This window comes from Stegostoma tigrinum, chromosome 48 (assembly GCF_030684315.1).
Source record: "Stegostoma tigrinum isolate sSteTig4 chromosome 48, sSteTig4.hap1, whole genome shotgun sequence".
Classification (NCBI taxonomy): domain Eukaryota; kingdom Metazoa; phylum Chordata; class Chondrichthyes; order Orectolobiformes; family Stegostomatidae; genus Stegostoma; species Stegostoma tigrinum.
Genome location: NC_081401.1, coordinates 2,142,989 through 2,164,837, shown reverse-complemented (window position 1 = coordinate 2,164,837; position 21,849 = coordinate 2,142,989). Strand labels below are relative to the sequence as shown.

Sequence of the window (21,849 nt, the reverse complement as noted above, 5' to 3'; positions counted from 1 at the left end):
TCACCACATAACAGGAAGGATGTGGAGGTTTTGGAGATGCTGCAGAAGCGGTTTACCAGGATACTGCCTGGATTAGAGGGTATGAGCAGTAAGGCAAGTCTGTAAAAACTGGTTCAGAGACAGTAGGAACTGCAGATGCTGGAGAATCTGAGATAACAAGGTGTCGAGCTGGATGAACACAGCAGGCCAAGCAGCATCAGAGGAGCAGGAAAGCTGACATTTTGGGCCGAGACCCTTCTTCAGAAAAAAGAAGAAGAAGAAAAAAGGAAGGCCCAAAATGTCAGCTTGCCTGGTCCTATGATGCTGCTTGGCCTGCTGTGTTCATCCAGCTCTACACCTTGTTATCTCCGTTATAAAAACTGAGTTGTTTTCTCTGAAGTGGCAGAGGCTGAGGGGAGCCTTGATAGAAGTCAGTAAAATGAGGAGATCCATAGACAGGGTTGATGGCCTGAATCTTTTTCCCAGAGTTGAAGTGTAGGGGGCATGCATTGAAGGTGAGAAGGGGAAGTTCGAAAGAGACGTGAGGGGCAAATATTGTACACAGTGAATAGCAGGAGTCTGAAACATGCTGCCAGAGTGGTGGTGGAGGCAGGTAGGGAGAGGGATATTGGCCATGGTGTGGAGAGGGTTTTGTCGGCTGTGTTTCTGTCCTCTTCCTCTCCTTCCTCAACCATACTTATGTACTACTCTCCCCTCCCTTCTCCTACTCACTGCATCTCCTTTTCTCCACTTCAACTTTCCCGCTTTCCCAATCTCTTCTCCTCCTTTTCTCTCCCACTGACCCCTCCTTTCTTGCCTGTCCCTCACTCTACACGCAACCACCTTCTCTTCTCTCCCCTCCCTCTCTCTGCCCCTCCATCTCCCTTTCTCCCCATGATGCCCTCACCTCTCTCCTACTCCCTTCCCTCTCTCTGCCCCCAGTGCCACCTCTTCTCCCACCCCTTCCCCTCACCTTTCTGTCAATCCGTCTCTTCCTGTTCTTGCCCTCCCCTCTGTTTGCTCAAAACTCTCCCCTTCCCAATCTCCCCTCCTCCCTTTCTCTGTTTACCCTTCTCCCCCCTCCCGCTATGTCCTGATCTCTTTCCTCCCCCCTCCCTTCGCCCTTCCTTTCATTCCCATCCTCTTCATCAAACACCTTTCCCTCTTTTGCACTGTCCCAGTTTCACCATCCTGCAGTCTCCCTCCTGTCCCCCTTTCTTCCCATCCACCATCTTTGCATTCCTATCCCTTTCTCCTCTACTTCTCCTCCCCTCCCCCTCCACTTCACCCCTTCATTCTCCTCTCCCTTCCCCCATTCCCTGTCTCTCTCCCAAATCCACCCCATCCTCTTCTTGCTCCTTCCATCCTCCTTCATCTCCCCTGTCTCCCTCTATTTCCCCTTCATGGCCCATGTTGTTTCTTGTAACGGTGTCACATTCTGTCTCTTGTCCCGGTGCAGGATTGTAGTCAGTGCCCCGCTAGAGGTGAATGAGACAGGTACACGAACTGGGAGGATCTACAAATGCAGTTACACAGGAGGGCAGTGCCATCCCCTGCCAGTTGTTGGTGAGTTAATGTAGGGGTCCCCGGGAAACTAAATTACCACCTTCGCCTCCAAAACCAGGGAATGATTCTTCTCGGATGTGGACTCGTATCCTCCCGAAAGCCATGCAATCATCCCATTCCCGAAAACTGGCATTGAGCCCCACTCTAAACTGGGCACTGTACTCCACCCCCATTCCTTCAAAACTGTTCTCCAAAACTGCCTGTCCCATTCCCCAAACTGGGGACTGTGCCCCATCCCCAAATTGGATACTTCCCCCCAACCCTCAAACTGGACATTGAATGCCCCGCCATCAAAAAACTGGGCCCACCTATCCCTAAACCAGACACTGGCCACACCCCATCCCCATACGGGACACTGACTCCGCACACCCACTCCCCACTGTTGAGAAACAGGGCACTGCCTCCTCATCCCCAAACCTGCCAGTGTCACCCCATCCCCAACAGGATACTGACCCGCCCATGCCAAAACTGGGAGACAGTGCCCCCCATTCCCAAACTAGATGCTGTGCCCTTCCCCCCACCTCTGCTTCCCTACATCTTCAACCAGATGTGGATTCCCCCCATCCTTAAACTGGACACTGTCCACTAACCAGACACTGTGCCCCCTCCCCAACAAAACAAATACCAATCCTTTGCAAAAAGCAGTGCTTTCCCCCAACCCCTTACCAGGGGACACCTGACCCAAGTGGGACAGGATGGAAAGCCCACATGCCCCTTTGGACAGGTTACGAGAGAATCCCAAATGATTCAAGGGCTGCAGAGGGGCTTGAAACTGGCTGAGGGAGAGGGAGGCGGATGGAGGTTTACAAAGCATGAAGATGTGGTAGGATAGTTCAGGCCTGCTCTTCCACCGCACCTCTCCACACCTTCACGCCCAATAAACCTCCACCTGCCCCCATTGCTACACGATCTGTTTCCCAACCTCAGTGACTGGTCCTTATTCACCTACCTTCCTGGTCTCACCCAACTAATCTCTTCGCCATTGACTAGCCCCTCCGCCATCCACATCTCTGCAACCTGGTCTGACTACCAGCATTGACACCCCTTCTCCCTCTCTCAGTATCCCCCACAGTCATGTTGGGGTCCAAACCACATTGCTGTGTTCCACTAATCTGACATTCCTTTACTACCACAGCACCACCTGAAGCTGGAGATATCTCTCTTGGACTTTCCCTTGCACCACGGACTGTTGGAGTGCCCTCCTTACTTGTGAGTATTGTGTCCCAAACAATCGCATTACTGACTGCCCCTTCCTGTGGGAACGTCTAAACCTCAGGAATCATGATCCAGTCAATAGACATGGAGATCAGAACTGTGCACTGTACTGCAGTGTGGTCTGACCAAAGGATATCAAGACCAGATTTACGCACGGTGCTCCCAGTGTAGCCTAACCGAGGGATATGGAAACCAGAAGTGTGCATAGTGCTCGCATTGGGGTCTAACCGAGGATTAGAGACCAGAACTGTGCAGTGGAGTCTAACTGAAGGTTTTCGAGACCAAAACTGTGCATGGTGCTCCCAGTGTGTTTAACCAAAGAATGTAGACACCAGTCTGGACTGTGTACAGTGCTCCCAACAGTGTCTAAAATGACGGAGAAGATTCAATGGGCTGAATGGCCTAATTTCTGCTCCTATGTCTTATGGTCTTAAGAGGGATATAGAAACCAGAATTGTGCACAGTGCTCCCAATGTGGTCTGAGGGACATAGAGACCAGAACTGTGCAGACTGCTTCCTGTATGGTCTAAAGGATATGGAGATCAGGACTGTGATAAGGGTTCCCAATGTGGCCTAACCAAGGGATACAGAAACAAGAAGTGTGCATAGAGCTTGCAGTGAGAGACCAGAACTGAACATGGGACTCTCAATGTGGCCTAAACGTGGTATATAGAGGACAGAATTTTGCACAGTGCTCCCAATGTAGCCTAACTGAGGGATGTAGAGACCTGAACTGTGCACAGACCTTTTAAGTGTGGTCGAACATAGGGATTTAGAGATCAAATGGTAGGCAGTGTTTTACGTGTGGCCTAATCCAACCAGACTCCCAAACAGAATCAGTTGTCTGTCATTCTGATAAAACAGAGGCAAATTCCTAAATTGCTGAATTTGTTCAAGGCATTTGATGTGGTCAGAAGTCTCAGTAAACTTCAGTGCAGGAAGTATTAAACACTGTAGGGGAGCGGGGGAGGGAGACAAGACCCAGTAGCTGTGTTGAGTCAGAATTTCCCTTAGCCAGTTAACAAGGTGCCTCAGGGAAAACTTAAAGAGATCACTACAGGCACGAGAAGGGTCAGCCTCAGAGTAGATTCATTCATCCTCAGCAAACAGAGCCGTGAGACATTAAAGGGTGGCAAAAACAAGCTCGGAGAGTGCCAGAAAGGGACTGAAGGCAACACAAAAGGAAAACTCCGCAGATGCTGGAGATCCAAAATAAAAACAACAATTGCCATAAAAACTCACATAAAAAGCAGGGATGTACTAATAAGGCCACATTTGGAGTATTGTGTGCAGTTTTGGGCCCCATATCTCAGGAAGGATTTACTGGCCCTGGAGCGGGTTCAGAGGAGATTCACGAGAATGGTCCCAGAAATGAAAAGCTTAATATATGAGGAACATTTGAGCACTGTGCGACCATACTCGTTGGAGTTTAGAAGGATGGGCGTGGATCTAGTTGAAACTTTCAAAATACTGAATGGCCTGGACAAAGTGGATGTTGGGAAGCTGCTTCCTTAGGTAGGAGAGTCTAGGACCCAAGTGCATGGCCTTAGAGTAAAGGGAAGACCTTTTAGAACGGAGATAAGAAGAAATTTTTCCAGCCAGAAAGTGTTGAATTTTTGGAATTCACTGCCACAGAAGGCTGTGGAGGCCAGGTCATTGAGTACATTTAAGACCTTGAAAGATAGGTTTTTTTATTAACAAGGGGATTAAGAGTTATGGGGAGAAAGCAGGAGAATGGAGTTGAGGAACTTATCGGTCATGATTGAATGTTGGACCAGACTCGACGGGCCGAATGGCCCACTTTTCTGCGCCTGTGTCCTGTGTTCTTATGGTCTGGCAGCATCTGTAGAGACAGAGAGATACAGATACAGAGAGAAATAAACAAACAGATTAAACGTTTTGAGTGTAGTGTGACCCTTCAGAAAAAAAATGCAGCTGGAAAATGACTTGTGGTATTTTTGACAAATGGGAATGAGGAGTTGAGGGGAGGAGTGTGTGTGGAGGCCCAGTGCAAAAGATAAAGGGTTTTGTTAATTGCACTGAAGAAAGAGAGATGAGGAAAGGGGAATAAATCAAGGTGCGAAAGGGACTGAATGTGTCTCCTCTATGAAGTGCAAAGTAAAATAGACAAGGCTGTAGGATAAGCCAGGAGAGAGTGTTAGAAAAATGTTTTAAAAAGATGACGAAGATACGAGGAGGGACATGTCATCTTCAGGAGGTGGGGAGAACTTGTATGTGCTTGGAGAGTGGGAAAAGAAATGGCAGATGAAATACAATGTGGGAAGTGTGAGGTAATGCACTCTGTTAGGGAGAACAGAGGTAAGGCTGTTATTTGATTGGGAAGGAGGTTTGAAAAGTAGAAGCACAAAAGGATGTGGGAGGCTGAGTTCAGGCTTCTCTTAAGGTTAAAATGCAGGTTCAGTTGGCTGATAGGAAGGCAAACTGCAATGTTAGCATTCATGTCAAAAGGGCTAGAATACAAAAGCAGAGATGTACTGCTGAGGCTGTATAAGGCTCTGGTCAGACCAAATTTGGAATATTGTGAGCAGTTCTGGGCCCTGTATCCAAGGGAGGACATGCTGTTCTTGGAAGGTAGGAGGTTGACAAGACAGGATGAACGGCTTTGTCATATGAGGGCTGGTTGAGGACTCTGGATCTGCACTGAATGGAATTTAGAAGGATAAGGGGAGATCTGACTGAAACTGACAGGGGGCGGCACAGTGGCTCAGTGATTAGTGCAGCCTGTGTCATAGACTCAGGTTCAATGCCACCCTCGGGCAAATATCTGTGTGAAGTTTGCACATTCTCCACGTGTTTGCATGTGTTTCTGTTGGGTCCTCCAGTTTTCTCCTGTTGTCCAAAGATGTGTAGATTAGGTGGATTGGCCATGTTAAATTTCCCATATTGTCCAGGGACGTGTAGGTTGGGTAGGTTAGCCCTGGGAAGTGTAGGGTTGCTGAGATAAGGGTGGGATGCTGTCTGGGGGCTCAGTGAGGACTCAGTGGTCCAAGTGGCTGCTTTGACACTGGAGGAATTCCATGATTCTATGAGAATACTGAGAGGTGGACATGGAGAAAATGCTTCCACCAGTAGTAGAGACTAGGACCTGAGGGCACAGCCTTAGAGTGAGGTAACAACCCTTCAGAACTGAGATGAGGAGGAATTACTTCAGCCAAAGGGTGGTGACTTTGTGAAAATCATTGTTGGAGAAGCATGGAGGCCAGGTTATTGACTGCATTTAAGACTGAGATCAATAGGTCCTTAATAAGTAAAGGGATGAAATGTTAGAAACAAAGAAACAAGGAAACAAGAAGTTACAAGAAGAAGGCAGGAGAATGGGGGTTGAGAAAAATAGCAGCCATGACTGAACAGAGAATTGGTCTCAATGGGGCAAATGTTCGAATTCTGCTCCTATTTCTCATGGTTAAAATGGAGAACAGGTCAGTCTCTGAAGTTGCGAGGACCTAGATGGGAATACTAGAATGAGAGCAAGGAATGCAATTGGGATGTTGGTCTCATGCTGACTGGCACATGGAGGCGTCCCAGTGGCTGTTTGAGGATAGATTTCGGAAGGACAGATGGGTTGAACACAGGACTCAAAGTTGGCATATTGGTAGAACACGTAATTTGGCGGGCCCTTATTACACGGCTATCACAGTGAGGAAGTGTCACCACAACTGATCCTCCGACACTGCCTCGCTCCACCACTGCTGACCCTCTGACAGTGCAGAGCACCCACGGTGCTGACTGACAGTATGGAGCTTCCTCAGCACTGATCTTCTGACATTGCAGCACTGTTTCAACACTGACCATACGACGGGATGGTGTTCCCTCAGCACTGACCCTCCGACAGTGCAACGCTCCCTCAGCATTGACCCTCCGAAAGTGCAATGATCCCTCAGCACTGACCCTCTGACAGTGCAGCACTGCTTCAACACTGACCCTCTGACAATATGGCGCTCCCTCAGCACTGACCCTCCAACAGTGTAGCAATGCTTTAATTCTGACCATTCTGACCATGCAGTGTTGCCTCAGCGCTGACCCTCTGGCAGTGCCCACTCACTCAGCTCTCATCCTCAACACTGCCCACTCCTTCAGCGCTGACCCTTGACAGTGGCCACCCCCTCAGCGCTGACCCTCCCTGACAGAGCGGCGTGCCCTCAGTGCTGACCCTCCCTGACAGGGCAATGCCCCCTCAGCGCTGACCCTCCCTGACAGAGCGGTGCTCCCGTTTTGCTGTGTAGCCTTTTTGGGGATGAATCTCTTGGTGGCTCTGTGATCTTCAAATTCCCATCTGAGCCTTGGATTCAGCGAAATGAATGTGTTTCCACTGATTGTGTTATGCTTGCGAGCTTTTCATATTGCTGTTACAGCTGCCTGCCTCTCTGTTCACAGGCATGTGGACCGACTCTCTCCCATGAATGCGGCACAAACATGTACCAGAATGGTGTGTGTTACCTCTTCAATAGCAGGCTCAAACATGTTGCAAGATACCCTCCCAGAACACAAGGTGACTGCTCTACCTCTCCATAGTGTGGGATAAATAGAGGTGTAATTGCTGTGCTCAGAAAAGTGAAAGTAAAGCTCCCTCTAAATTGTCCACATCAAACACACCCAGGACAAGGAAAGCACAGGGTTAGTTGCAGAGTAAAGCTGCTTCTACACTGTCACATCATGAGCGGAGTTCCTGTGCTGGTGCCTGTGTTACAAATGAGTGTGTGTGTCACAGCAGGTCGGGGTTTACTGCGCTGGTGTCACTTACAGACAGGAGTGCATGTCACAGCGGAAGATGTCCCTGTGCCGGTGCCTGTGCTAAAGGCAAACGTGTGTGTGTCACAGCTGGGTGGGGGGGTCGGGGGTCGGGTGGGCATTGGGAGGGTTGTTGATGTGTTGGTGTCTGCTGTCTTGGCTTATTTTGTGTCCAAGGTTGCTCCTTAGATTGTGAACAAGGATAGATGACTCCTTCTGTCTCTCTCACTTTCTTTCTCGCGCTCTCTATTCTTTTTTTTCTATCCTTCTGTCTCTCCTCCTCCATCTATCTTGGCTCGCTACCTCTCTCCCTTCCTGCCTCTTTCTTTTCTTCTCTCATTCATGCTTCGCATTTTCTTTCCCTGACCATCATGCTCACACACTCTGCTCCCTCTGTCATTTTCATGCACTTTCTACCCCCCACCCCCGACACTCTCACTGCCTGCTCCGTGTCTTTCTCTTTCTCTCTCTCTCTTTCTCTATCTCTCTCTACCCCCTCTGTCACTCTCACGCTCTCTCTGCACCTCCTCTATCACTGTCACATACTGTCCACCCGCTCTGTCACACTCATATTGTCTCTGCCCTCTGTCACTATCACACAATCTCTGCCCCCCCACCTCCCTCTCTTTTTCTCTCTCTCTCTCTGTCCCTGCCCCATCTTTCACTCTCCCTCTGTCACACTCACTCTCTTTGCCCCCTCTGTAACTCACTCTTTCTCTCTCTGTATCCCCTCTGTCATTGTCACTGTCTTTCTCTCTCACTGTCCCTTCTGCCACTGTCTATCTCTGCCCCTCTATCACTATCTCTCTCTCTCACTGTCCCCTGTGTCACTCTCTCTCTCTGCCCCCTCTGTCACTGACTCTCTCTGCCCCCTCTATCACTGTCTCTCTCTCACTGCCCCCTCTGTCACGCTCTCTGTCTGTCACTGCCCCCTCTGTCACTGTCTCTTTCTGCCCCCTCTGTCACTGTCTCTCTCTCACCACCCCCTCTGTCACGGCCTCTCTCTCTCTCTCTGCCCCCTCTGTCACTCTCTCTCTCTCTCTCTCTCTCTCTGCATGTGCCCCCTCTGTCACTGACTCTCTCTCTGCCCCCTCTGTCACTGACTCTCTCTCTGCCCCCTCTGTCACTGACTCTCTCTCTCTCACTGCCCCCTCTGTCACTGTCTGTCTCTGTCTCTGCCCCCTCTGTCACTGTCACTCTCTCTCTCACTGCCCCCTCTTTCACTCTCACTCTGTCTGTCCCCTCTGTCACTCTCTCTCTCTCTCTCTCTGCCCCCTCTATCACTGTCGCCCTCTCACTGCCCCCTCTGGCACTGTCTCTCTCTCACTGCCCCCTCTGTCACTGTCTCTCTCCCTCTGTCTGTGCCCCCTCTGTCACTGACTCTCTCTCTCTCTGCCCTCCTCTGTCACTGTCTCTCTCTCTCACACTGTCCTTCTTTCACTGTCTCTCTCTCTCTCTGCCCCCACTGTGACTGTCTCTCTCTCTGCCCCCTCTGTCACTGTCTGTCTCTGTCTCTGGCCCCTCTGTCACTGTCTCCCTCTGCTACCTCCGTCACTGTCTGTCTCTTTCTCTGTGCTCCCTCTGTCATTGACTCTCTCTCTCTCTCTCTGTCCCCTCTGTCACTGTCTCTCACTGCCACTTATGTCACTGTCTGTTTCTCTCTGTGCTCCCTCTGTCACTGACTCTCTCTCTCTCTCTCTCTCTCTCTCTCTCTCTGTCCCCTCTGTCACTGTCTCTCACTGCCACTTCTGTCACTGTCTGTTTCTCTCTGTGCCCCCTCTGTCACTGACTCTCTCTCTCTGCCCCCTCTGTCACTGCCTGTCTGTCTCTCTGTCTTGCTTTTTGCCAATCTCTTCCTCTATCTCACTCTTTTTACCTCTCTCCCCTACTCTCTGTATTCTTCTCTTTTTGAAACATTCTCTGCCCCTCACTCTCCCAACCCCAAATGATATTCTCTCTTTGTCCACCTCTGCTACTCCTCTCCTTTTCTCTGTCCGTCTTTCACATTCTCTGCTTCTTTCTCTAACTTTCTCTCTCTCCTTCTCTCCCTGTACCTCCTTCACAAGCCTCTCTCCACTTCTACCCTTCATCTCCTCCACCGTCTTCTCTCTTTCTCCTTCTCTCCACGCTCCCACATCCTTACCCCTCTCTCGCCACCCCCACCTCCCTCCTACTGTCTCCACTGACCCCCCAACTGCCCCCTCTCTCTCTCTCCCCTCCACCCTTTTCTCTCTCTCTCCTTTCCACCCTTCTCTCTCTCCCCTCCACTTTTCTCGCTTTCCCCCTCCCCTCCACCTTTCTTGCTCTCCCCCTCCCCACACCCTTCTTGCTCTTGCTCTCCCCTCCCCCCTCTCTCTCTCCCTCTCCCTTCCACCAAAGACTGCTTCACAGCGAGAGTGGATTTGGCGTTTCTGATCGATGGATCCGGGAGTATTGTTGATGGAGATTTCACCGTCATGAAGAATTTCATCATCCAGATGCTGCGTCGTTTCCGACATCGGGATGTGCAGGTGAGAGCCGCGCACTCCCTCACTCTCTCCTTGACACTCCCATCCCTCACTGTCTCTCTCCTCTCTCTCTCCCCTTTGCTATGTCCCTCACTCTCTCCTTCACACTCCCCTTCATCTTGTCCCTCTGCCTCTCTCCTTCCCTCTCCCCCTCACCGTTCCTCCCCCTCTCTCCTTCACCTTCCCTCCCTCATTCTCTTCTTCACCCTTCCTCCCTCTGTCTCTTCTTCACCCTGTCCCTCCCTCACCCTCTCTGCTTCCCTCAACCTCTCTCCCTCCCTCAGCCTCTGTCTTTCAGCCTCCAAGTGTACATTAATAACAAGAGGATAACCAGGGAGAAGGTAGGACCACTCAAGGATAAAGGAGAGAACTTGTGCTTGGAGTCAGAGGATGTGGGCGAGATGAGTACTTTGCATTGGTATTCACCCAATCGATGCACATTGAACGACAGTGAGATTTGTGAGGAGCATACTAAAATGCCACAAGAAGGCCCGAAACGTCAGCTTTCCTGCTCCTCTGACACTGCTTGGCCTGCTGTGTTCATCCAGCTCTACACCTTGTTAGAAGAACAAAGTTGCTGAAAAAGCTCAGCAGGTCTGGCAGCATCGGCAACTCCCTCCCTCGTTTCGGGTCCGGTGACCCTTTCTCAGAACCGATGGTAGCTGGGAAAAACGTTGGCTTATGAGCAGAAAGAAAGGGGAGGGGGATGGGGGTTGGGAGAAAACGATAGGATAGAGCCCAAAGAGAGAGAAGAGCAGTTGAACAGACAAAGGAGTTGATAACAATTAGGCTGGGAGAGTGAATAGTTGTTAATGGGAACTGTTAGTGACTGACAACAAGGGTGTCTGTAATGGCAGGCTATGTGGTAACAAGGCTTGATGTGTGGGGTAGAGGGCTGGGATATGGGAGAGTTTAGAACCTAAGCTCATTGAACTCGATATTGAGTCCAGAGCACTGTAGGGTCCCCAAGCGGAAAATGAGGTGCTGTTCCTCCAGCTTGCATTGAGCTTCTCTAGAACTTTGCAGCCAGCCAGAGACAGAAGTGTTAGCTAGGGAACAGGGTGGTGCGTTAAAGTCTATAAAATTATGTGATGCATAGATAAGGTTGATGGTCGGCATCTTTTTCTCAGAGTTGAAGTGTCTAATACCAGGGGACATGTTTTAAGATAAGAAGGAGGAAAGTTCAAAAGAGATGTGAGGGGCAGTTTTTTTTTACACAGAATGCCAAGAGTCCGAAATGCACTGTCAGGAGTGGTGATGGAGGTTGATACGACCGGGGTGTTTAAGAGACTTGTGGATAATCATATGAATATGCAAGCAATGGACAGGCATATAGACCAAAGGCAGGCACAAGGGATTAGTATAATTTCCCTCCCTTGCCCTCTGCTCCCGCTCCCTCCCTCGCCTTCCAGCGCCCCCCGACCGCCTGCTCCATCCCTTGCTCGCTTACTCACTGTGCCCCTCATTTGCTCGCTCACTCATTCTCTCCCTTGCCCAATCCCTCATTCACTGTCTTCCTCAGTCCCTCTCTCTTGCTCACGTCACTAGCTGACTCCATTATTCCCATTTCCCACGCCATCCCTCCATCACTGTCTAACACAATTGTTCCATCACTCTTTCCATCCATTTGTCTCTCCCCATCCTCCCTTGTTGCCTCCATCCATCATTCTTAAATACAGTCTCTCAAAGTCCAGCATTCCCTTCACTATATTTTCCCACATTTTCCCTCTCCATCTTCACACAATCAGACATCATCCATTTCCGTCAACCCTCTCTCACACATTCTGTCCCTCCATCGATCACTCTCCTTGACACACTATCATTCATTCCATCTGGCTCTGTCACATTCCCCATTGAAATAACTCCCCAAAGACTGGTATCATATCACTGAGCCACCCTTTATTTACATGTGGAGAGTCCGTGAGACTGATACAGCTTCCTCAGAGTCAACAGGTTGTCTGCTACTGCTGCTTATATCTGTCAGACAGGATTCTCTGATTGGACAAGATTAAGAGCCCCAATCAGAGAACTCCTATTTTATGAAATTCACTTGGCTGACCTTGTTCCAATCACTAGACCTACCTACATTCCCTCCTCACTCATTCTCTCCCATTCTACTGCCCCCTCCTTCTGTCCATCAATCATTAACACCACACCTCCTGACTTTGCTCACTCTCTCTGCTTATCAGGAGCAAACTCCCTCCCTCTAATATTCCAATCGCTGTCCCTCCCTCCCACCACCAACATTCATTACACTGTTCACCCTTCCACACTCCCTCCCTTCAGTGGGGGGTGGTATTAAAAGGTTGGGAGAGTAGGATTAGACTTAGTGGGGTATTAAATGATGCAGGGACTGAAAAGGAGTGTGGATTCGACTGGGTGGGATATTAAATGTTGCAGGGTGTGAGGGGAAGAGTGAGATTAGACAGGGTGGGATGTAAAAGGGTGCGGGGAGTTGGGGCCTGGGTAGGATATTAAAGGGTGTGGGTAGTGAGGAGGAGAGTGGAATTAGACTGGTCGGGATATAAAAAGGCAAGGGGAGTGAGGCGAATAGCGGGATTAGACTAGTGAGATGTCGAAGGGTTAAGGAAGGGAGTGGGATTAAAATAGGTGGGATATTTTGGAGACCAGGACATGAGCGGGAGGATGGGATTAGTCTGTGTGGGATAGTAAAGGTGCAGCGAGAGGGAGAATTGGATTAGACTGGGTTCGATATTGGAGGGTGTGGGGAGTGAGGGGGGAGTTTTGGGTTAGACTGGGTTCGATATTGAAGGGTGTGGGGAGTGAGGGGGGAGAATTGGATTAGACTGGGTTCGATATTGGAGGGTGTGGGGAGTGAGGGGGGAGAATTGGATTAGACTGGGTTCGATATTGAAGGGTGTGGGGAGTGAGGGGGGAGTTTTGGATTAGACTGGGTTCGATATTGAAGGGTGTGGGGAGTGAGGGGGGAGTTTTGGATTAGACTGGGTGGGATATTGAAGGGTGTGGGGAGTGAGGGGGCAGAATTGGATTAGACTGGGTGGGATATTGAAGGTTGTGGGGAGTGAGGAGGGAGAATTGGATTAGACTGGGTTCGATATTGAAGGGTGTGGGGAGTGAGGTGGGAGTTTTGGATTAGACTGGGTGGGATATTGAAGGGTGTGGAGAGTGAGGTGGGAGAATTGGATTAGACTGGGTGGGATATTGAAGGGTGTGAGGAGTGAGGTGGGAGAATTGGATTAGACTGGGTTCGATATTGAAGGGTGTGGGGAGTGAGGTGGGAGAATTGGATTTGACTGGGTGGGATATTGAAGGTTGTGGGGTGTGAGGGGGAGGATGGGATTAGTCTGTGTGGGATAGTAAAATGTTGGGAGTGAGAGTGGGATTAGACTGTGTGGGATATTAATGGGTGTGGGGAGTGAGGGGCAGAATCTGATAGACTGGATGGGATGCGAAAGCTTGAGGGTGTAAGGGAGAATAAATAAAACTTAATTTCCAGAGGCATTTGGTCATTTTTTCTTTTCTGGGTCCTTCTCTTACTGTGGCCTGGCAAAAGACCAAAAACTGACAGAAATGCATTGTTGCACGATAGATGCGAAAGTCTGCAATATGTGCTGTGTTTTCTTTCTCACTCTCAGTTCTCCTCTCGCTGAGGAACTGAAGACAACAAATGATGTAATGTCACTCAGTTGTGACCCTCAAACAGAGTGGCGCTCCCTCAGCACTGACCGCCCAATAGTGTCGAGCCCCCTCAGTACTGACTCTCGGACAGTGTGGTACTCCCTCGGCGTCGACCCTCGCTTGGCGCCATCCCACTGACACAGGAGTACGTGGTAGTCACATAGGGAATGGAGGATGTTACAGAGTTTGGGTGGGGGGTGTAGGGGCTGGAGGAGGCTACAGGGTGTGTGGGTCCTACTGTGGTGGGGGTAACGTGTGTGAAAGTATTCCCGTGTATTTTCTGGGGGTGGTTGTTTATTCGCCAGTGTGTTGTTTCTGGGGTGTGTACACGGTATATTGTCAGTCTCACTGACCCCTGTCCTCCCCCCGTCTCTCCCTCTCACTCTCTGTCCGCTCCCTTTGCGTGGCCTTCTCCAACTCCCGTTTCTATCCATCCCCGACTCCCCTGCGTGTATCTTTCCCCAATTCCCCTCTCTGTGTCCGTCCCCCACTCCACTGCATGTATCCATCCCTGGCACCCACTCTGATATCCTTGCCCGACTGCCCTGTGTGTAGTTTGCGGTCATGCAGTTCTCAGACCTGGTGAAGAAGGAGTTTAATTTTGAAGAATACGAGCTGTCGAGCCGGAATGAGACGCTTGTGAGGCGGATCCGTCAGATTAAAGGTGACACGTACACACCCACAGCGATCAAACAGCTAGTGTAAGTACACACGTCCAGCACTGGCTCTGTCCTGGGTGTAGCCGGCAACCTGGAATGGGGTCCCAAAGGGTTCCGCCGCACAATCTTCACAGAAGCAGGAGGTTTTCTAGTTTGTACAGATTGAAGCCAATCAGTGGGAGACCCAGAGGGGAACACAGATTAATGGCGATCGGTTACAGCCTAGAGGGGGACACAGATTGAGGGAAATTGGTGAGAGTCCTAGAGCTGGGGATACAGATTGATAGCGATCAGTTATAGACCGAGAAGGTGACACGAATTGAGGGTGATTGATGACTCACAGACCCAGAGGAGGCCAAAGATTGAGGGCAATCGGTGAGACACCCAGAAGGGAACACAGATTGAGGGCGATCGGTTACAGACCTGTAGGAGGACACAGATGGAGGTTACAGGGGCAAGAGTCTTGAAATGATTTGCGAATGTGGTGAAGAGCTGTGATGGGCACATAGTTCAGCCAGAAAGACTGGTTGGGGCAGCTTGACTCTGAGCATTCCAAAGTTGCAATGGGACAATCATTGGAATTCTTGACATGATCTGGATAGAAGGGTGGAGGGCTGAGGAGAGGGCAAAGTCTGCTGATTTGGATAGCTTTACAGAAGAATCTGCACAGAGGTAAGGGACCAGAATGGAGTTCTCTACACTGCCCATTTGCATGTATCTCCGAAAGATAACAAGGTGTAGAGCTGGATGAACACAGCAGGCAAGGCAGCATCAAAGGAGCAGGAAAGCTGATGTTTCTGGTCTCCACAACTCCCTTCTCACATACCCCAACACTCCCCTGTTCCTGTCCTGCACACACACACTCCTCCACCACACACCCTCTCCCTGACTCCCTCCTCACCCCCACACTCTCTCCACCGCAGTCTATCCCCATCACCTGCACCCTGAGACAGTACCCTCAATGGCAAAGATCTTGGCCTGCAGTTGGGCCTGGATGGTTTTTAGAGCATTGAAGTTTTTGATAGAGAACACAGTGTTGCTGGTGGAGTTTGAGGCAATGATCTCCAGCTCCTGCCATCCTTCTGCATTCTGAAAGTCAGGCCCCACCTGGGAGGAAGGTGATGGGATGTGGAATCAAACAGGGTCAGTGACCAGGTTAAGCCCACCTCTCAGACCAACTCCCATCAGCTCAGCACCTTCTCTCCTCTCCCTCTGCACCTGACCCGTGGCCCAGCCATTCATCCCTTCCCAACCTGCCTCTCCTCTTCTTCTGACACGCTGTTATCTCAGGCTCCAGCATCGGCAATTCCTACTATCTCTTGAAGATAAACTGTGATGTAACTGTAAGACAGAGAGTGAGGCCTGACGAATAACAATGAGTGTCCATCTATACCTCACCATTAACTTCGCCAATAACAACATGGCAAAAACAAAAATCAGACTCAAAATACTGAGACTGAACTGGAACACGGTGACATGTTTTACACCACACTGGAAGCAGTGTGCATTGTTGTTGTCTCTCTATGAGAAAGCAAGAATTGCAGATGCTGGAGTCAGAGATAGCACAGCGTGGAGCTGAGGACCACAGCAGCCCAGGCAGCATCAGAGGAGCAGAAAAGCTGATGTTCTGGGTCGGGACCCTTCTTCAGAAATGCCAAATTTCCTGCTTCTCTGAGGCTGCCTTGCCTGCTGTGTTCCTCATGCTCCACACTGTGTTATATCTGGTCTCTGTGTCCCACATTAGACCTAGCTGAGAGCAGTATGTGGACAGACACAGGATTGCACACACACACAGAGATACAGGTACATAATTACACATAAGGGCACAGGATTATGCATGTGCAGGCATACCTCCCTTCCCTCCACACCCCCCTTCCCCGCCAACACACACACACATATGTAAATGAGGAAATCTGTGTGTGTTTTTACAGTGAGGAGATCTTTGTAGAACACAGTGGCCTGAGGACTGATTCAAAGCGGGTCATGGTGGTCATCACTGACGGAAAGTCTAATGATCCCGACACCACATTCTCCAAGGCCATTCGCCTGGCTGAGGACAAACAAATCCTACGCTTCGCTGTGGGGGTGAGGCCGGGGCTGAAACAGGGGAGGGGGGGAAATGGGACGGGCTGGCATCCTGGTCCGGATCAGCAGACTGAAGCCGGCTCACGGCTTGGGTCGGGTTAGGGGTTTGAGGACGTGTCAAGGGTACGAAACTGGTTTGGGGTCGGTGGGGGGGGGGGGGGGGAGCGGTGGTCCGAGGCTGGGTCAGGGGTCAGAGGTCCGAGCTGGTTCAGGATCTGACGCCAGGTCAGAGATGATCTGATGGTGAATGGTGGAGGCTGGGTCAGGAGGGGAGGAAGGTTGGGAAGGGGTGAATGGCTGGGCCATGGGTCAGATGCAGAGGGAGAGGAGAGAAAGTGCTGAGCTGATGGGAGTTGGTCTGATAGATGGGTTTAACCTGGTCACTGACCCTGTTTGATTCCACACCCCATCACCTCCCTCCCAGGTGGGTCCTGACTTTCAGAATGCAGAAGGACGGCAGGAGCTGGAGATCATCGCCTCAAACTCCACCAACAACACCGTGTTCTCTATCAAAAACTTCAATGCTCTCAAAACCATCCAGGACCAACTGCAGGCCAAGATCTTTGCCATTGAGGGTACTGTCTCAGGGTGCAGGTGATGGGGGGTCGAGTGCAGGGGAGAGAGTGAGACTGTGGGGGTGAGGAGGGAGTCGGGGAGAGGGTGTGTGGTGGAGGAGAGTGTATGTGGGGGATAGGAACAGGGGAGTGTTGGGGTGTGTGAGAAGAGAGGTGTGGGGAATGTGAGAAGGGGGCTGTAGAGAGCGTGAGAAGGGGCGTGTGGGAGACAGTAAGAAGGGCGTGTGGGGGAGACAGAGTGTGAGTCACGTAGAGAGACATTGGGGGTTTAAGAGAATGAAGGGGAGCAAGGGTAAAACAGAGACAAAGAAACTAAGATTGTGTAAACCGGGGAGGGTGAGAGTGAAGGAGGTGAAGTGAGAGGGAGTGTGTGAGATTTGGAGTGTGAGCAAGATCCATACCATATTGCACAAAGAACTAACTTCCAATTCTTCCTGAGTTCCACAGGGGCCCATGGATCAGCGAACCTCACATATTTTAAGAACGAAATGAGCCAAGAAGGATTCAGCTCCATCCTGACATCAGTGAGTGGATAATTACCCCTTGAAATAATCGAGAGAACTGGAGCTGTCTCAGCTCCCGCGCACCCAGACTACCGTCGGCTCCCGCGCATCTGGAGTCAAGCTTCTCTCTTGGAGTGGTTTAGACTAAGTGAGTAACTGGGAATTAGGATCAGGGATTTTGGAAGGAAATGATCAAGTACGAGCTGGAGAGCTGCGATGTCAGCATTCCCGATTAAAAGGATTCCCAGTTTCAAGTGCAAGTGAGCGTAAGAGCAGCAGGATTGAGGCGGGAGGAAAGGGTTCAGGTGGGATCTGTATGAGCTTAACTGGGACTGGGATGCTTGCAGGGAGCTTTGCTTGGTCTGTTGGGATGTGTTGAATATAGCTCCTGAGGAGGAATGGGATCCGAGAGGTCACACCAGAAATAGGACCGGGGGGTGGCCCAGACATAAAGGATAGGCTTAGTAAGAAAGGATCATAGATTGGACAAACAATGAGTGGAATCTGTTTAGGTGGGCCTCATAAACAACAAAAGACAACAGTTATTGGTTGGAATTAATTATTAACCCCCAAATTGCAGTAGGATATGGTAATAATAATCAGGAGATGGGAGAAGTTTAGAAGCTTGGAGGATGGTTAACATAGTTATTATTGGGGGACCTCAATCTTTTATTTTCTCTATTCATTTATGGGATGTGGGCATCGCTCACTGGCTAGCATTTCTTACCCATCCCTAGCTGCCCTTCAGAAGGTGGTGGTGAGCTGCCTATTTGAACCACTGCAGTCCTCCTGCTGTGGGTTGACCCGCAATGCTATTAGAGAGAGAATTCCAGGATTTTGACCCAGCGACAGTGGAGGAAGGGCGGTATATTTCCAAACCAGGATGGTGAGTGCCTTAGTGGGGATCTTGAAGGTAGTGGTGCTACCATATCTCTGATGCATTTGTCTTTCAAGATGGAAGTGGTTGTGGGTTTGGAAGGTGCTATCTGAGGATCTGCATATAAATGGGATCAACCAACCTGAGCATTAAAGCTGTGGAGGAAAGGTTTTTGGAATGCATTAGGGATGGTTTTCTGGAGCAGGAACTAACTCAAGGATGGGCTATTTTAGGTCTAGCACTCTGTATTGAAAAAGAGCTTATTAACAATCTTCGGAGATAGCAAGGACTGCAGATGCTGAAGTCAGAGAGAACACAGTGTGGAGCTGGAGGAACGCAGCAGGCCAGAGGCAGCATCAGAAGAGCAGGAAAGTTGACGTTTCGAGTTGGGACCCTTCTTCAGGGGGAAAAAAAAACCTTTAGAGGAGAGAGAAACCAGAATATGGTAAGAATATACATCAAAGTTTAGATGAGGCAGTTCAATCTGAATGAAGCGGGTTAACATGGAACATATAGAACGTAGAACAATACAGCGCAGAACAGGCCCTTCGGCCCTCGAAGTTGCGTCGACCTGTGAACTAATCTAAGTCCATCCCCCTACACTATCCCAACATCATCCAAACGCTTATCCAAGGACTATTTAAATGTCTCTGATGTGGCTGAGTTAACTACATTGGCAGGCAGGGCGTTCCACACCCTTACCACTCTCTGAGTAAAGAACCTGCCTCTGACATCTGTCTTAAATCTATCGCCCCTCAATTTGTAGCTATGCCCCTTTCTACAAGCTGATGTCATCATCCTTGGAAAAAGACTCTCACTGTCCACCCTATCTAATCCTCTGATCATTTTGTATTTCTTTATTAAATCCCCTCTTAGCCTTCTTCTCTCCAATGAGAACAGACCCAAGTTCCTCAGCCTTTCTTCATAAGACCTTCGCTCTAGACCAGGCAGCATCCTGGTAAATCTCTTCTGCACCTTTTCCAATGCTTCCACATCCTTCCTGTAGTGGGCCGACCAGAACTGCCCACAATATTGCAAGTGAGGCCGCACTAGCGTTTTGTACAGTTGCAGCATGACATCAATGCTCCAGAACAAAATCCCCCTACCAGTAAAACCTAACACACCGTAAGCCTTCTTAACAGCACTATCAACCTGGGTGGCAACTTTCAGGGATCTATGAACATGGACACCAAGATCCCTCTGCACACCCACACTACCAGGAATCTTTCCATTGACCCAGTATTCTGCCTTCCTATTATTCTTCCCAAAGTGAATCACCTCACATTTATCCGCATTGTACACCATTTGCCTACTTTCAGCCCAATTCTGCAGTTTATCCAAGTGTCCCTGCAACCTGCAATATTCTTCCACACTGTCCACCACTCCACCGACTTTAGTGTCATCTGCAAACTTGCTAACTCATCCACCTACGCCTGCATCCAAGTCATTTATAAAAATGACAAACAGCAGTGGACCCAAAACAGATCCTTGAGGCACACCGCTAGTAACCGGATTCCAGGCTGAATATTTTCCATCAACCACCACTCATTGCCTTCTTATAGAAAGCCAGTTTCTAATCCAAACTGCTAAATCTCCCTCAAACCCATGCCTCCATATTTTCTCCAATAGCCGACCATGTGGAACCTTATTGAAGGCTTTACAGAAGTCCATGTACACCATGTCAGCTGACCTACCCTCATCTACATGCTTGGCCACCTTCTCAAAAATCTCAAATAGGTTTGTGAGACATGAGCTGCCCTTGACAAATCCATGCTATCTCCAGTCAAATTGCTGCTTGCTAGATGATTATAAATCCTATCTCTTATAATCCTTTCCAAAACTTTTCCTACAACAGACGTAAGGCTCACAGGTCTATAATTACCTGGGTCATCTTTACTGCCCTTCTTGAACAAGGGCACAACATTTGCAATTCTCCAGTCCTCTGGTACTAAACGTGGAGACAATGAGGACTCAAAGATCAAGGCCAAAGGCTCCGCAACCTCCTGCTAGCTTCCCAGACAATCCTTGGAAAAATCCCATCCGGCCCAGGGATTTATCTACCTTCACACCTTCTAGAATTGATAACACCTCCTCCTTACTAACCTTAATCCTTTCAATTCTAGTAGCCCATAACTCAGTCTTCTCCTCTACAATATTTTCCTGTTGCTCATGAAAACAGATGAGAAATATTTGTTTAGCACCTCTCCGATCTCCACAGGGTCCACACACAACTTCCTACTTCTGTCTTTGACTGGCCCTTTTCCTACCCTAGACATCCTCTTATTCCTCACATACCTAGAGAAAGCATTAGGGTTCTCCTTTATTCTACCTGCTAATGACTGTTTTTGTCCCCTCCTTGCTCTTCTTAACTCTCTTTTTGAATCCTTCCTAGCTAATCTGTAACTCTCCATCGCTTCATCTGAACCATCTCGTCTCATCATCACATAAGCCTCCCTCTTCTGCTTAACAAGAGAGACAATTTCTTTAGTAAACCACGGTTCCCTTACCTTATCACTTTCTCCCTGCCTGACAGAGACGTACCTATCAAGGACACACAATATCTGCTCCTTAAACCAGCTCCACATTTCGATGGTCCCCATCCCCTGCATTTTGCTAACCCATTCTATGCCTCCTAGGTCTTGCCTAATCACATTATAATTGCCCTTCCCCCATCTATAACTCTTGCCCTGTGGCATGTTCCTGTCCCTTTCCATCACTTAACTAAATGTAACCGAATTATGGTCACTCTCTCCAAAGTGCTCACCTTCCACTAAATCAAACACCTGGCCTGGTTCATTACCAAGTACCAGATCCAGTGTGGCCTCCCCTCTTGTTGCCCCATCGACATACTGTGTCAGGAAACCCCTGCATACATTGGACAAAAACTGATCCATCCGACATACAAGAGTTATAGCATTTCCAGTCAATGTTAATGGGAAGTTAAAGTCTCCTATAATGACCACCCTGTTCCTTTCACTCCTGCCCTGATTAGTTTTGCCAATCCTCTCCTCCACATCCCTGGAACTTTGCAGAGGCCTATAAAAAACTCCCAGCAGTGTTACCTCTCCTCTCCTGTCTCTGACCTCAGCCCATACCACCTCAGTAGACGATCCTCGTCAAAAGTTCTTTCAGCCACAGTTGTACTATCCCTGACTAACAAAGCCACACTGCCCCCTCTTTTACCACCTTCCCTGATCTTAATGAAAGATCTAACCCCTGGAACCCTCAACATCCATTCCTGACCCTGCTGTATCCATGCCTCCGAAATGGCCACAACATTGAAGTCCCAGGTACCTATCAATGCTGCAAGCTCACGTACCTTATTCCGGATACTCCTGGCGTTGAAGTAGACACACTTCAAACCAGCTTGCTGTCTGCTAGCACACTCCTGTGACAGTGAGATCCTGTCCATGTCCTCCCTACTCTCTTCCTCCTGTGTACTGGAACTACACCTCAGTTTCCCATTCCCCTTCT

The 21,849-nt window shown here is 49.5% G+C and overlaps 1 protein-coding gene across 9 annotated transcripts in view; it reads left to right on the top strand.

The window, feature by feature from the left end:
* Positions 1-21,849, top strand: part of LOC125450099 (integrin alpha-X-like) — an 89,860-nt gene that overhangs the window by 19,301 nt on the left and 48,710 nt on the right. For 4 of the 9 annotated variants that reach the window (XM_048526071.2, XM_048526072.2, XM_059643119.1 and 1 more), the window contains 8 exons: positions 1,439-1,545; positions 2,681-2,754; positions 7,156-7,270; positions 9,889-10,019; positions 14,232-14,377; positions 16,267-16,420; positions 16,845-16,995; positions 17,443-17,519. In XM_048526071.2, coding sequence (XP_048382028.1) covers positions 1,439-1,545; positions 2,681-2,754; positions 7,156-7,270; positions 9,889-10,019; positions 14,232-14,377; positions 16,267-16,420; positions 16,845-16,995; positions 17,443-17,519 — 955 coding nt within the window. The remainder of the gene's footprint in view (positions 1-1,438; positions 1,546-2,680; positions 2,755-7,155; positions 7,271-9,888; positions 10,020-14,231; positions 14,378-16,266; positions 16,421-16,844; positions 16,996-17,442; positions 17,520-21,849) is intronic. The other 5 variants (XM_059643122.1, XM_059643121.1, XM_048526074.2 and 2 more) reach the window with 2 other exon arrangements.